This window comes from Xiphophorus couchianus, chromosome 7 (genome assembly GCF_001444195.1).
Source record: "Xiphophorus couchianus chromosome 7, X_couchianus-1.0, whole genome shotgun sequence".
NCBI lineage: Eukaryota > Metazoa > Chordata > Actinopteri > Cyprinodontiformes > Poeciliidae > Xiphophorus > Xiphophorus couchianus.
In genome coordinates this window covers 22,674,946-22,689,515 of record NC_040234.1, presented here as the reverse complement: position 1 = coordinate 22,689,515, position 14,570 = coordinate 22,674,946, and the positions used below count along the sequence as shown (strand labels likewise).

Here is a 14,570-nt window from a genome sequence, read left to right as displayed (position 1 = left end):
AAATATATTTTAAAACTATTTCCACCTTAATGTGACATACATTCTGTACAATTAAACTAAAAAACAAACAAATCTAGTTAATTAAGCTGACTTAGTAGTACATTTCTTGGCATTTATTCATTTTACAGCCTTTAGCTGTGGCGATAGTCTATAATTAAGCTACAAATTATCTAAATGATCCTTACTGTAAAGGTATCAATTATTAGGAAAGTTTAAAAAGTGTTTTTGGTAATCCCTTTCTGTAAGTTGCAGCCATCCGTTTGTGCCAGGCGTATGGCGATCAGTCATTCGGCGTCCTAACACCACCAGCCCCCGATGTTGACTCATTCTGGTCTTGCGTACCGCGCTCTGGTTTCCGCTTCAGCAAGAATCCTGTCTTATTCTACCCCTCTTTCCACTTTTTCAGAATAATTCATTTTTGGGGGGTTTTACAGGACAGATGAAGGTCCCTATTATCTAGGTGCTCCGCATTCCACGAAGTCATGCTCATCTCGTAGCGATCCAAACTTAATCTCATCGCCCTCAGTACAAAATGAAAATATTTCAAGATCTCGAGAAACTTAACGATGCATTTATCTGTAGTCACATTGATTACTGCAGCAGCATCTTAATTAAAACTAGGGAGACGCAGCACATCACCCCAGTTCTAAAGTCCTCTCATCGGCCATCACAGCTTAGAGAACAGACCTAAAACGCTGTTGGTTCATAAATCTCTGAACGGTCTAGCACCTCGACGCATTAAACATCTGCTGTCCTATCATCCTTCTGGTCATTCGGTCTTCTGGTTCTGATCTGCTCTGCCTCCCCAAAAGCAGTTTTCAGCCTCGTGCACTACAATCCCAGAACATTTCTGAAAATACTGTAAAACAGCTGAATCAGAAATCCTTTAAATATAGTTTAAACCCACCTTTTATAGCCGCTTTGTCGCATAATCTATGAATCATTAACCAGCATTTGACGGGTAATGACAGTACTTTGAGAGATGTAACGTTTCTGTCGTGACATGGGGCACTTCGGGCTATCCTGCTGCTGAAATGTACTATGGTCTACAAATGAAACCTTGGCAGGAAATGTTTTCAGAAAAATATTTTTTGATATCTTAAATGCAAAATGTATATATTTTGTGGTGTTTTGGCTTAATTTCAGCTCTGATTGTGTTCTTTCAGCAGATGGTCTTTTTCTGAGTGTGTATATTCCAGTTAATTAATTACAATTAATTAATCAGTTAGATTAATTAATGAACAATTAGTTAATCTAAATGAATCCGATTAATCGTTTCACCCCTCGACTATGCCGGCTCGCACCAGCAAATAAGCAATGTTGTGTGGAACTTTAACTCTCTGAAAGTGAAGGGGAACTTTGCTCAACCAGACAGTCGTCTCTCACATTGAACATCTGACATACCAGACAACATTTAACATATATATTAAAACTTCCAAGGTCCTAACATGAGACAGATAATCTGTGAAAAAAATTGAGCTGATCTACCTCCTGCAGGTGTTCTACAGAATTATAACCCATCAGAACCAGCACTAACCAGACGACAGTTTTGATTTAGTAACTCAGGATTGTTTATTTTAATGCAACCTGCATTTGACTTTGAATGATTGTTTCCTTTTTTTACTTGACAATATTTGATATAGACAGTGTTGGGAGATTTATTAGACTTCATTTATAATTTTAGGCCTTACTGTGAAATATTGTTTTACTGACTGCAGGTTTTTCTGTTGTCATTTTGACTGAATACCTGCTGCATTGTGCCTACAAATATTTTGCATATTTTTGTCTACGTTAGGTGATTTTATGGTTCCATTTTGCTAGATCACATAGTGATCTCTACTTTTTCTCTGGTCTCTACGGAGAAAAAGTAACAGCTAATCCATGTGCTCCGTATCAGTGATCTGCAGGAAAAATCTGATGCATCCCTATTAAATGTACAAATATTTTCTATCAAATTTGTGAACTATTTGATAGAAAATGCAGCTTGGAAGCTAAAACACCTAAACACAATGCTACTTCACACTGACTGGAGTTTGTAAAGCAGGTAATCCTGGAGTGCCGTTAACTTTTCTTGGCACTGACTGGCTGAACACCTAAGAGTGGAGATAAGGAAGACTGTAGATGTTAGCTTCTGTGGTAGTTCTAAGACAGTTTTCACTGTGCATATCAATGCATATTAAGGTATTTTTGGTGTTTGAACTATTAAAGTGGGGCAGTTATAAGCAGTTTTGAAGGAGGTATCAAGGATTCAAAGAATTTAGTTATTTGTGTATGGCTGTGGATTGTGGATTGTTTTTAAATTTATTTTAAAATGCAATTTATGCAAAAAATAATAATCGCGCCAAAAAAGGACATTTTAAAGAAAATTGTATAGATGCATCTTGAAAATGAAAATTGGAGAAATGGAGGTAGAGTTGTCTATAAAAGAAACCTAGGATCAGGAAAACGATCAGTTTTATGCTTTACATGGTGTCTACGACCTGCCAGCCACACAAGGCAGGTAGAACAAAGTGTTTCTGTCAAAGTAAAATGTCCTCCAGTTGCTGCAATACATTGGCTCAAGAGTTGGTGAATAATAGGTAACAGATGCTGGGAAAGAACGTAGATGTTTGCAACCTCAAGATATTTCTATTGCTTTCTAAAAGATAATATAATTTATATGGAATCTAGATTATATTATCTAGATTCCATATCCATCTGTCTGATTTAAAATCTTTGTGTAGAACTGCACAAACAGAGAGGGTGCAGTCTTTCACCAAAAAATAGCAAATTGAAATGCTAATTCCTTTGCCTTTCTTTTTAGATCTCATCTACGAATCATCTCTCTTGTCTCACATCTCAGTCTCTAAAAGTTGCTTCTGATTTCAGAGTAAAGAATTGGACTCTTGTCTATAGAAAAACGTAAAGGATTCATCCGAAGACATCGGAGCGGAGCTTGTTTTGGCTTCGCTGGTTGGCAGCCAGCGTACTGCCGCTGCATCTGAGAAGTTAATGCCCATATCTGACAGTTGCAGCAGAAACTCGGTCTGCAGCCGCAGCCATGACAAGGACCGCTTTAAAACACTACAGGATTAGTGAGCAGAGCAGGGTATGCTTTTCAACCTTTAATATAGAACGTTTCAGAGTAGTTTTGGTTTCTTTATCCACATTAGATGTGATGAATAAAGTGAAACAAACACTGCACCTGGGTTATAGTGGAAGATAATATTGAGGAGATCCTGGTCTCCCCACGTTATGTGGTTCTTGTACTTCTGGTGAAGCGGATGAAGAAGATCTTCCCACAACAGACCACCAGCAATCAGGCTACTCTGCAAGAGCAAGACAAGCAGGAGAAAGAAAGTCATCAAAGCTGTGGGACATTTGCATTCCGCTTTCCAAGTACTGCCAGTAGAGATGCTAAATTGAGCTCTGAGGCATGATGTCTGTGTGGTGATCTGAAAAGTCTTGTTCAGAGCCACTCTGAGCAATCAGGGGTGGGGGGAGAAATTACAGGCCACTTTAGTGTGTTTATCACAGTGTGGAGTGACGGGGGGGGCTGTGTTCGGAGCTCACCTTAAACAATGTTCTGCGGATCCTTGTCAGGTTCATCAGCATCACGCCAGAGTTGACCCCCGTCACGCCGTAGAAAGGGTGCCGGGCAAAGCGGCTGTACCAGCCGATCTTGGGCACCTCGTGCTCTGGAGCCATGGCCGCCAGCTGGGACTCATTAAAGGACTTGAGGAACATCCAGATATCGTCCATAGGCCGCAGAAACAGAACATCGGTGTCCACGTAAAGCAATGAGTCCACATCTTTCAGGATTATCTGGAGGCAACAGTAGTACATAACAGGGATCCAAACAATTAATCAACTTACCATTGACAATTAATGGTTTATTAGATTAAAGTTTGTTCCAATCGATTAACTAAGGACTAATTAACATCAGCTTAGAAATTCATTTAGTATTGTAGTTTGACCAATAAAAATACAACCCTTATATCTTTCTGTGTTTTTGTCTATTAAGGAATAATGACAGTAATGAAGACTGAGAAATTGGCATCCTTTTTCATATAGATTATATTATCAGCTGTTGTTGAACTTATTCAGATCAAAGTAAGATGAGTTGCTTTTTGAAATTTTTCAGCCTACTTCACGTTGTGCGACAGGTTCAACTGAAGTGACTTCTGGAGGCTAAGAGTCCGGCAGTACTCAGGCTTGGCTATGAGATATAATGAACTTAGCTTTCTAATAAAACAGGGCTGTCAAAATAATTTTATGATTTAACAAGAGAAGACAAACTTTTTTTTTCCAAATGTTCTACTTCTTTAATTAATTAAATCATGATCTTAAAACTTTCCGTATGTATTCAGGATATGTTTGACATTGTGAAACTTCTGACTGTGACAAAAAAACTCATTGGTGTGTTTGCCGTTGGGTGCAAACACACTTTTAAAAACTTTTAGAATTTAAAATTAGCATATCATTTTTAGGTGGTTTTTTAAGTTATGTTTTAATAGAGTAATAACATGCTATAATATAAAAAGTCTAGCATCTTTAAGCACATTTCATAGAAAACAGTTTTTACAATACATTTAAATAATCCTAAATAAGCTTTCCATTCTCTGATTCTGCTATCACTGGACACTGGATTGTATTGTTGCTCTTTGAAGAGGAGCCACTCTGATTTTAGGGATATTTGTTAGTGACATTTTTACTTTGGAAAAACACACACACGCATGCACACCCCCGCCCACAAACACACACACACGCCCACATACACGCACACGCCTGCACACAAAACAATGTTATGCAAGAGTGAAGCAGTGTAGTGGAACTGTAAAGGTTGGGAGCTGCAGTGTGGAGCCATACTGTCAGAAGAGACAATGTTGAGATAAAACCTGACGTTATTGGAGTATTCTTCTTTACAACATACAATATTTTGCATATACAATATTCATAAGGCTAAAAGGTACTGCTTACAAATAATAAGCAATTCCCACACTGATATAATTTTAAGTCAGCTTGCAGTTCTTTTTTCTTTTGCAGCTGACACAGCAAGTTTGCAGGATGGAGCCTGGAACTGCATGCTTTTTTTGTTCCAACTTCCACTATAACTTTCCATTGTTTTCCACCAGCAGCTCTCTTGTTGGGGTCATGTTTCCTATTAATTAGCCAGCTGCAACAACTAGTCAAAGGTTTTCTTAAAAAAAACATCAACAACAACAAAACACACTTTTAAATGTGTATTTACAGTGGGTTTTCACTTAATTTATTGAAAGTTTTTTTTCTATGAAATATCTTCAAAAACAGCAGTTAGTTTTAAAAGAAAAATCCAAATCACAATAGAAATTAAGATCTTATTCCAAAAGACCTCAGTATAATTTCCAGTTTCCGGAGCCAGATGAAGCTTTTGTCAGGATTTCATTCCTCACCCGTTTTTTTTTTTTCTTTTGCACTTGAAACTGTAATATGTTAACTCTGACTTGTTAAACTTTACCTACTTGTTTTGGGGTTAATAGTGACTGATTGCTTTGCAGTGAGAGGAGAACATTACAAATCTGCTGCACCAGCATTATGTCCCTTTTATTGCTAGAAAGCCAACTGCTATTTCAATGGACAACGGTCTGAAAAGAAAAATCAATACCAGAGCACAAGCTCCGCTTAATGAAATCATTGGTTTCCGTCTCTAGAGACAAGTCTGTTTCTTTGAGTGCGCACTGCAGACAAATGTGAGAAGTCACCCTTGTAACTAATTATATCCATAAACTACACCTAGAATTAACTGCAGGAGCGGGAAAAACAATATGTTTCTCTAAAAGAGAAAAAAAATATTTGCTTGCTAGCCTACTAGTGACATTAAGCATATTGAGGATATAAGATGAGAAACTGTGCTGTGGTCTTACAGGTAGGAAGAGTCTCTGAGCAGCACAGGGTTTGAAGAGCTTCTTCCACTCCTCAGCGTCGCCCACAGAGAAAGAGATGGGATAGATGCTGTACTGGAACCTAGCTGAGACCGACTGAGGCCACTGGTTCAGCTGCATGGGAAGATATACACATCTCATGAAAATATATTTTAAATAAAGGCAAAAAGGAAGTAAGAGATGAAAGCGATGCACCAGGAAATTGGTTGGTGACCAGTACAGAGCAAAAATACGCTTAATGATTGAGGATTTGATAATCACAGATAGTAGCTGCGTTTCCATTGACCCTATCATTGCGCAATTTGAAATGTAAAAAATAAGTTCGCTTAATGGAAATACACCAATTCAGAAAAAAATAGTTTTTCAATAAAAAGTTTGAGTTAAAGTAAGGCAACATAATTTTATTTATATAGCACATTTTCAGCAACAAGGCAATTCAAAGTGCTTCACATAAATTAGAAGGACATACTAAGAAAATAAGAAACCAAAGGAAGGAAAAAAGAAAACAAAAAGTATAACCCATGTTTAAGAATAAGTAGTTAGTTGAGATAGCTCTTTAGGCCATATTGAAATTGGATTATTTTGCAAAACTGCAATGGAAACATTTTCTTCACATCACTAGAGTCATCTGATGAACAACCAGATGTTGCCACTTGCGCAAACCACGAGGAGGAGATGATCCAAAAGAGTTGGAGGATGATGGTGCAGCACGTTTTTCACTTATCACTTATTGTGTGAACCCATGTGTAATTTTAATTGCATTTCTTATTTAATAGAAAAACGGCACAAGTTTGCAAAATTGTGTTTTTTGGACATTAGAAGAAAATCAACAAAGTTTTGCACACATTTCTAATGGAAACACAACTTAAAAGGTTGATCATGTTTTCCAATCAGTGAATGCACCATGCTTAAATGCCAGTACTTCATGCTCACAACACTCTTCAGTATTGAAGATAATATTGAGAGAAGACTGAGTTAGTTACTTTCTTTATTACTGATTTTCAAAAATCACTCAGAGAAGGCACAAAAGCTAAAGAAAATATCTAGAAAGGAAACTGTACTGTAGTTTTAAACATGATGCAACGTCGTCATGTAACAGGAAGGCAGCAGTGCAGCAAAGTTACTTTTTTTTGTCAATTTAAAAGGAACAATTTGATTTGTCCCAGAAGATGACAAATGCATTTTAAAATTTTATTGCCATTTTGGAAATTGTTTTGAATTGTTTGTTTGGAAACAAACAGGATGCTGTTTAGGTTGCTGACGATGCTAATCGAGCTAATCGTGCAAATTGAGAGATGCTGGAGTTTAGACAAGACAAAATGTTAACTGACATAATTTTCTATTTTTTGAAATAAATGTAAAACCAGCTTCTGGCAGTTTTTTTTAATCCCTCTGTCCAATAATAACATGGAGGCTTTTGCTATACCTGTAGTTTTCAGTTATGTAGAGAAGACAGCACTGTAACTCTTAGCTACAGAGCTGGGAGTTGCAGCTCTGAGCTCTGTGATTTGGATTTTTTTTTTAACTAACTTATTTTTGAAGATACGTCATTGAAAAAAAAAAAAATATTCCAATAAATTTAACTTCAAAAGTCAGAATTTAAGGTTAAATTGTCACTTTGATCTCAGGACACTGAGATTAAAGTCAGAATTTTTTTTTCCCGTAACCCTAATCCCCTTCCGCAGGTAAGTATTTATTTAGTAAACATTTTAATGATTTACTAACATTGGCACAATATTTCAAATACTCCCTACTTGGTAAATTTGGGAGATAGCTACATTTTTATTGTATACTTTGTATATTTTGTATATTTTTATTATATTTTTCTTCATGCTGGCTCATGACATAAGGGATTATAATTGCCAAGCTAATGCTATTCAGAAAGAAAAAACTTAAACAAAAAACTATAGGGTTTGAATGACTGGCAGAATGTTCTGGTTGTGGTCTGAGCATCTCAAATTGTAGTTTTTAAGCTAGAGCAGAAACGACTCTCAAAGTTGTGAAAAATTGGGTGGACTAGCCCTTTAGCCATTTACAGAATCAGAAGCTACATTCAGAAGCCAACTTTAGCTTCGTATACAAAACAAAGTAAGAGTATAAGGCTTTCTGTGTAGTGGCAGCTCCAGAAATGTTTTTCTGCAGGTGCTAAGGGATGGATAAGCGTTTTATTTAGGGTGCTATGAAAGATTTTATTTTCCCTGTAGTTATCAACACACATGCTTTATGACAGGCTTTACAGGAGCGCATAGGTTGTTTCGAGTCCATCATGGTGGAGCGGGGGAGTTTTCAAGAGAGTGATATCATATTGGTTTTCTTTATTCACTTGTGTTTATTTGCCTATTTAACAGCCTGAGGGTTTGATTTCACCATCAGTATGTCAGGCTGAAGGACACCGTGTCTGACACTGTGGTCAGCAGCACAGGAGCCCCCCAGGGCACAGTGCTGGCCCCTCTTCTCTTCACCCTGTACTCCTCTGACTTCCACTACAACTCGGAGCTGTGTCACATACAGAAGTATGCTGATGACACAGCCATAGTCGGATGTATCAGGGACGACAGAGAGGAGGAGTATTGCTGTCTGGTGAGGGACTTTGCTCTCTGGTGCCACACAAACCACCTGGAACTCAACACCGCTAAGACGAAGGAGCTGGTTATAGACTTTGGGAGGTCCAGACCAAAGCCGAGACCAGTCGCATTAGAGGGAACTGAGGTTGAGGTCGTGGACTCCTACAAATACCTCGGGCTATGGCTGGACAGTAAACTGGATTGGTCAAAACACACTAGCCACCTGTATGGGAAAGTGCAGAGCAGGATGTACTTCCTGAGGAGACTGCGGTCCTTTAACATCTGCAGCAAACTGCTCTGGATGTTCTACCAGTCTGTGATTGCCAGTGTCCTCTTCTACACCGTGGTGTGTTGGGGAGGCAGCATATCCAAGAAGGACACGTCCAGACTGGACAAACTGACCAGGCGTGCCGGCTCTGTGGTCGGCATGAAGCTGGACTCTCTGGTGACGGTGGCAGAGGCGAGGACACTGAACAAACTGCTGGACATCATGAACGATAGCAGCCACCCTCTACACGCCGTCATCAGCAGCCAGAGGAGCCTGTTCAGTGACAGACTGCTGCTTCCCAAGTGCCGGACCAATAGATTTAAGAACTCTTTTGTCCCCCATGCCTTCAGACTGTACAATTCCTCATTGGGGGGGGGGGGGGGGGGGCACAGGACAGAGGGTAGAAGGAGTAGTGACCCCTTGTATTTTTCTCCATACTTATCAGGTCAAACCACATAGTACAATACGATATCACTGGTCAATCTATCCGCCAAATTCTTATATTCTATATTCTTATTCCTTGTTTCTTACATAATTTAAGGTTTTTCTTGCATAATTTAAGGTTTTGGTTACTCACATTTAGTGTGTACCTTAGTATTTAATTTGTATTTTTGTATTCTTTTGCACTTTTGCTTACTGTGTGTTATCTTTGTTTTTTGCCTGGGAGCTGCTGGTAACTTCAATTTCCTGAGGGAGTCTTCCCAAGGGATCAATAAAGTACAAGTCTAAGTCTAAGTCAATAAGTGTCCTTATGAATCCTAAATGACCATTATAATTGGTGGCTGATCAATCAGCACACTACTAGAAATACATTTTACAGAAGCTACAGCCTAAATAAAGAATAGATAAAAATAGCTGAAGGTCAGTGAATATGTCTTTGCTAATCAGTGAATTTTGGTCCAGAACTGGCTTTGAGAGCCACAAGGACTTGGCAAGCACCTACCTTGAGTCTCTCAGCACTGTGGCTGCTCCTACACTCCTCCCTGTTCAAAGCCAGCATATGTGCAACACTATCCAAGCCCAGACTACCATAATTCCCCTTTTTCCTCCCAAACAACAGTCAACACGCAGCACTGATTCAGCATGCACGAAGGCAGGTTTGTAAACTCAACATTTGAATGAATGGTTTAGAGTTCAGCTTGAGGTTCATTAATTTGAATTGTTTATGTAGCTGGTGACTTATAACATTACTGGAAAGATCCCACACCATGAAAGGTTGATCTAAAAATCTCAGTTACGTAATATGTTCCTGTTTTGAGACAAAACATCAATATCTGTAAGCAGTGAGAAGAAGTGGTATGTACGTATGTAATCTATTTCCAGGGAAAAGACACACCAGAGATATAAAAACCTAAGGTCTTTTCATGGAATCATTGTGTGCATTGATTCTCTGTGTGACATTATTGAGCCATTTAACAACTTGTACACATACTCCTAGAATTTGCATGATGAAGGTCTTTTACCCTTTCTTCAAACTGAGGGGCCAAGGAGTCCTCAGCAAAAATGTGAAACTTGATCTTCTTCAAGCTGAATAGCAAGGCCGACTTGAGCATTGTCAGGGTCTCGTCCAGACGTTTCCCACAAGCCACCACAGCTAAGTGCATGACTTCCTCAGGCCGCCTGCGCCTGGTCACAGGTCGGATCGCGTTGCCCAGAAATTTACTGGAATACACAAGAAAAAAAAAGCTTCAGATATGAAAAACAGATGAATGATCAATAACATATAGAGGGGGGACATAACAACAATAAGAATCCAGATATGAAGAAATTACTGCCAGAATCCATTTGGGGTGTCGAGTTTTTAAACCTACATGTGTGTGTGGATATCAGGAATGAGAAAGATGATCATTTCCTGTTTGGTTGTTGAATAGTTTATATGCTGCAAGACTTTAATACTACTACACAAAATGTATGGCATAAAGCCATATCTTTTTCTAAAAATATATTACAAAAGAAACCAAAGTTAGGTTGCAATTAGAAACCTACACTCAGGAAAATACATTTAGATATTTGAAAAAAACATAAGGCCTTGTTTGACTTACTTCAACCAATGTTATATTTTTTAAAGTTAGAAATAGAGTTTTCCATCCATCCATCCATTGTCTGTTCACCCTTGTCCCTAATGGGGTCGGGAGGGTTGCTGGTGCCCATCTCCAGCTACGTTCCAGGCGGGAGGCGGGGTACGCCCTGGACAGGTCGCCAGTCTGTCGCAGGGCAACACAAAGACATACAGGACAAACAACCATTCACACACACACACACACCTAGGGAGAATTTAGATAGACCAATTAACCTAACAGTCATGTTTTTGGACTGTGGGAGGAAGCCGGAGTACCCGGAGAGAACCCACGCATACACAGGGAGAACATGCAAACTCCATGCAGAAAGACCCCGGCCGGGAATCGAACCCAGGACCTTCTTGCTGCAAGGCAACAGTGCTACCAACTGCGCCACTGTGCAGCCCAAATAGAGTTTTCAATACCAAAATTTATTTTCATGTTCATTTTAAACTTTCATCATTTTGGCACCATACACACAAAAGTATAGAATCCAAAGTGTTTCTCTGCATCAGGATGGGGTATTCTATTGATTGGATCAACTGACACTCTAATAGGGATGTGCAATATGGACTTAAAATTGTATTAAGATATTTTGAGGTATTTATTGCAACAATGACCAAAGTGAGGATAAAAAAGTATTTACAATGTCCCTGCAGTCTTTTTTTATGGCTCTTACTGCATACAAATTGATAGGTATTTTTCCTTTCGAACCTAAATAAAAGAAAGAACCACAGACAACGTATATGAATATTACGTGGAGCTTTTGCAAAAGGGAAGGCTCTGCCAAACTTCTCCTCCGAGCAGTTTTACAGAGCGTTCTGCTCTGCTCTCACATGAGCTGCTGTTTTTATTGTCAAAGAAGAACAGGCAAGGGGGCAGTCAGGAAAACAACAGAGGTCGTAAAGCTTCTAACCCAAACATCTAACAACCCAGTTCCAGATGTGATATCTGATCAAAGGTCTGAGCCCGGTTCAAATCTCGGTCAGTACTGTCAATAAAACAAAATACGACTGTTCACAGGTAGTTACTAAATTAGGAGGTGTGTAAAGTTGAACCGACAGCAGTGACCTCCATACACACGTAAGGAAGAGAACACTTTAAACAGAAAATCACAATGATCTATAGGCTGAATGTGCACTAAAGTAAGAATAAAATGATAATACCAAAAAAAAGACAAATCCAGCGTCAAAATAGGCAGCTTCGGGACACCAGCTACATAAAGATGTGAGATTTTGTGGCTAAACTCCAAATTATGTATAATTAGATTTTCTAATTTATTGATTTTTAATAAATTAGAAGATTTATTGATTTTTATTGATGCTCTCACGAACCAACATTGGAGAAAGTAGTAAAATTAACAATACCAACAATATTTTTGGTATTTGGAGTTATCAGACACCATTAATTGAAATTTATCATTGTCAGAATAAATCAAAACCCTTATCACGATGTGAAATTTTTCCAATAAACAATAAATGCCCATCACTACGCCCTAGCTTTTTGACTCAGCTCTCTCTTCACCACGGCAGACCATTACAGCGCCCGCTTCACTGCAGACGCTGCACCATCCATCTGTCAATCTCCCATTCCATTTTTCTCTCATTTGTGAGCAAGATAGCAGGATACTTAAACTCCTCCACTTGGGGCAGGACATCTGTCCCCGAAGAAGAGAAGGCATTCTATGCTTTTCTGGCTCAAGACCATGGCCTCGGATTTACTGATCCTCGGAGGCACTGATCCTCATCCCGGCTGCTTCACACTCGGCTGCGAACCGCTCCAGTGAAAGCTGTAGATCACGACCTGATGAAGTCAGTAGGGCCACGTCATCTGCAAAAAGCAGAGATGCGATCCTAAGGCCACCAAAACAGATACCCTCCACACCTTGGCTGCGCTTACAAATTCTGTCCATGAAAGTAAAGAAGAGAATCGGTGACAAAGGCCTTGGCAGAGTCCAACTCTCACCGGAAACGAGCCAGACTTACTGCCGGCAATGTGGACCAGACTCTGACACCGGTCATACAGGGACCTAACAGCCCGAAAAAGGCCCATTACCCCATTTTCCCGGAGAACCCTCCACAGGGTTCCCCGAGGGACACAGTCAAACGCTTTCCCCAAGTCCACAAAACACATGTAGACTGGTTAGGCAAACTTCCACATACCCTTCAGGACCCATCTGAGGGTGTAGAGCTGGTCCAGTGTTCTACGACCAGGACGGAAACTACACTGCTCTTCCTGAATCCATGGTTCGATTATCCGATAGACCCTCCTCTCCAGGACCCCTGAATAGACCTTGCCAGGGAGGCTTAACAGTGTGACCCCTCTGTAATTGGAGCACGCCCTCCGGTCCCCCTTTTTGAACAGGGAGACCACCACCCCAGTCTGCCAATCCAGGGGGACTTCCCCCGATGTCTATGCGATATTGCAGAGTCGCGTCACCCTATAACATCCAGAGCCTTAAGGAATTCTGGGCGAATCTCAACCACACCTGGGGCCTTGCCACCAAGGAGCTTTGTAACCATGTCGGCAACCTCATCCCCAGAGATTGGAGAGGCCGACCCAGAGTCCCCAGGATCCTTCCAAGGTCCCCCCCAATGCTCTTTTTTTCTTTGTATATACATTCATGTGTGTATGTATTTATATATATATATTGTTATTTATCGTTGTTGTATGTTTATTCTTATTACTTTATTTATTTTAATTTTCATTGTGTACTATGCTGGGACAAACAAAATATCTCCCTCTTAGGGAATCAATAAAGTATTATTGTCTTATTATCTAATTTTATTTTATATACACATTTATTTACTTTCTCTCTCTTACTTGGGGTGCTTTGTTTATGTTTTGTGAGCATGTTATCTGAATATACTGTACTTCTGTATGTTAAATTGAAAAAATAGACAAATAAAGTTCTAAAAAAAAGAGACCAAACAGAAATGTGTCCTTGTTTGGCAAATGTGGCATGCCGTGCACAGTGGACCATGTTGAAGGACTGCTCCCCACATCTGGAAGCAGTCAATTGAAGCCATTGCAGTCGCCAGAGAGACAGCAGGACATGAACTCTCTGTCTGCAAAGCAGCACCACAGCAAGGTTTATTAGATATGCAAAGGAAAGAAGGGCAAAATTTTACAGCACAATTAACAATAATGTGGAAGAAAAACTGAGACATGCAGAGGGAACAACCAGAGCAACAGCTGTACCAAAGCACAACTTCAGGGCTTTTTAGCTATTAGAATGGAACTGGGTCATTTAATGGACTCTGAGGATGCAGGAATCAAAGACGTTCTCTGAACATCTGAGGAAGGAACAAAGCAGAGTTCTTTCATAAAGGTGATTCCCTAATCAATCGCCGAAGGAATGGAAGTGGCATTATTTGCCACGGGAAAGTCTGAATGAAGAACTGCTACTGTTTGCTGTTATATATGTACTGTAATTTGTTTCACTTTTCTGAGTTCAATAAAAATCAGATCAAGGTTGGGAACATGCAGTATATTAAATAGCAATAGTCTTGGAACTTCTTTATTACAGCACAATTTCTTCTCTTCTAATGTCAAAATCAGAAGTGGTGGAAAGCAGCACATAATTGTCAATAATCACCCAGATGAGCATGACTGTGAGAAAGCTAAGCACAAAACCTAAAAAATATTTTAAGTCATGGTTAGCAGTGCAAGGCGCTGGGTTCTGCTCTGGCTGCTGGATCGCCACTTTGCCCTACTGAGACATAATATTTTACAGATGTATTGGAGCTCTACCAGATAGTGGAGTTTCACATCTAACATC

At 39.6% G+C, this 14,570-nt stretch overlaps 1 protein-coding gene across 2 annotated transcripts in view; it reads right to left on the bottom strand.

The window, feature by feature from the left end:
- The window catches only part of gxylt2 (glucoside xylosyltransferase 2), a 33,848-nt gene that overhangs the window by 14,956 nt on the left and 4,322 nt on the right, over positions 1-14,570 (bottom strand). For both annotated transcript variants that reach the window (XM_028022909.1, XM_028022908.1), the window contains exons 2-5: positions 10,196-10,394; positions 5,883-6,014; positions 3,553-3,804; positions 3,185-3,308 (exon numbers count right to left, since the gene is read on the bottom strand). In XM_028022909.1, the coding sequence (XP_027878710.1) occupies positions 3,185-3,308; positions 3,553-3,804; positions 5,883-6,014; positions 10,196-10,394 (707 nt within the window). The remainder of the gene's footprint in view (positions 1-3,184; positions 3,309-3,552; positions 3,805-5,882; positions 6,015-10,195; positions 10,395-14,570) is intronic.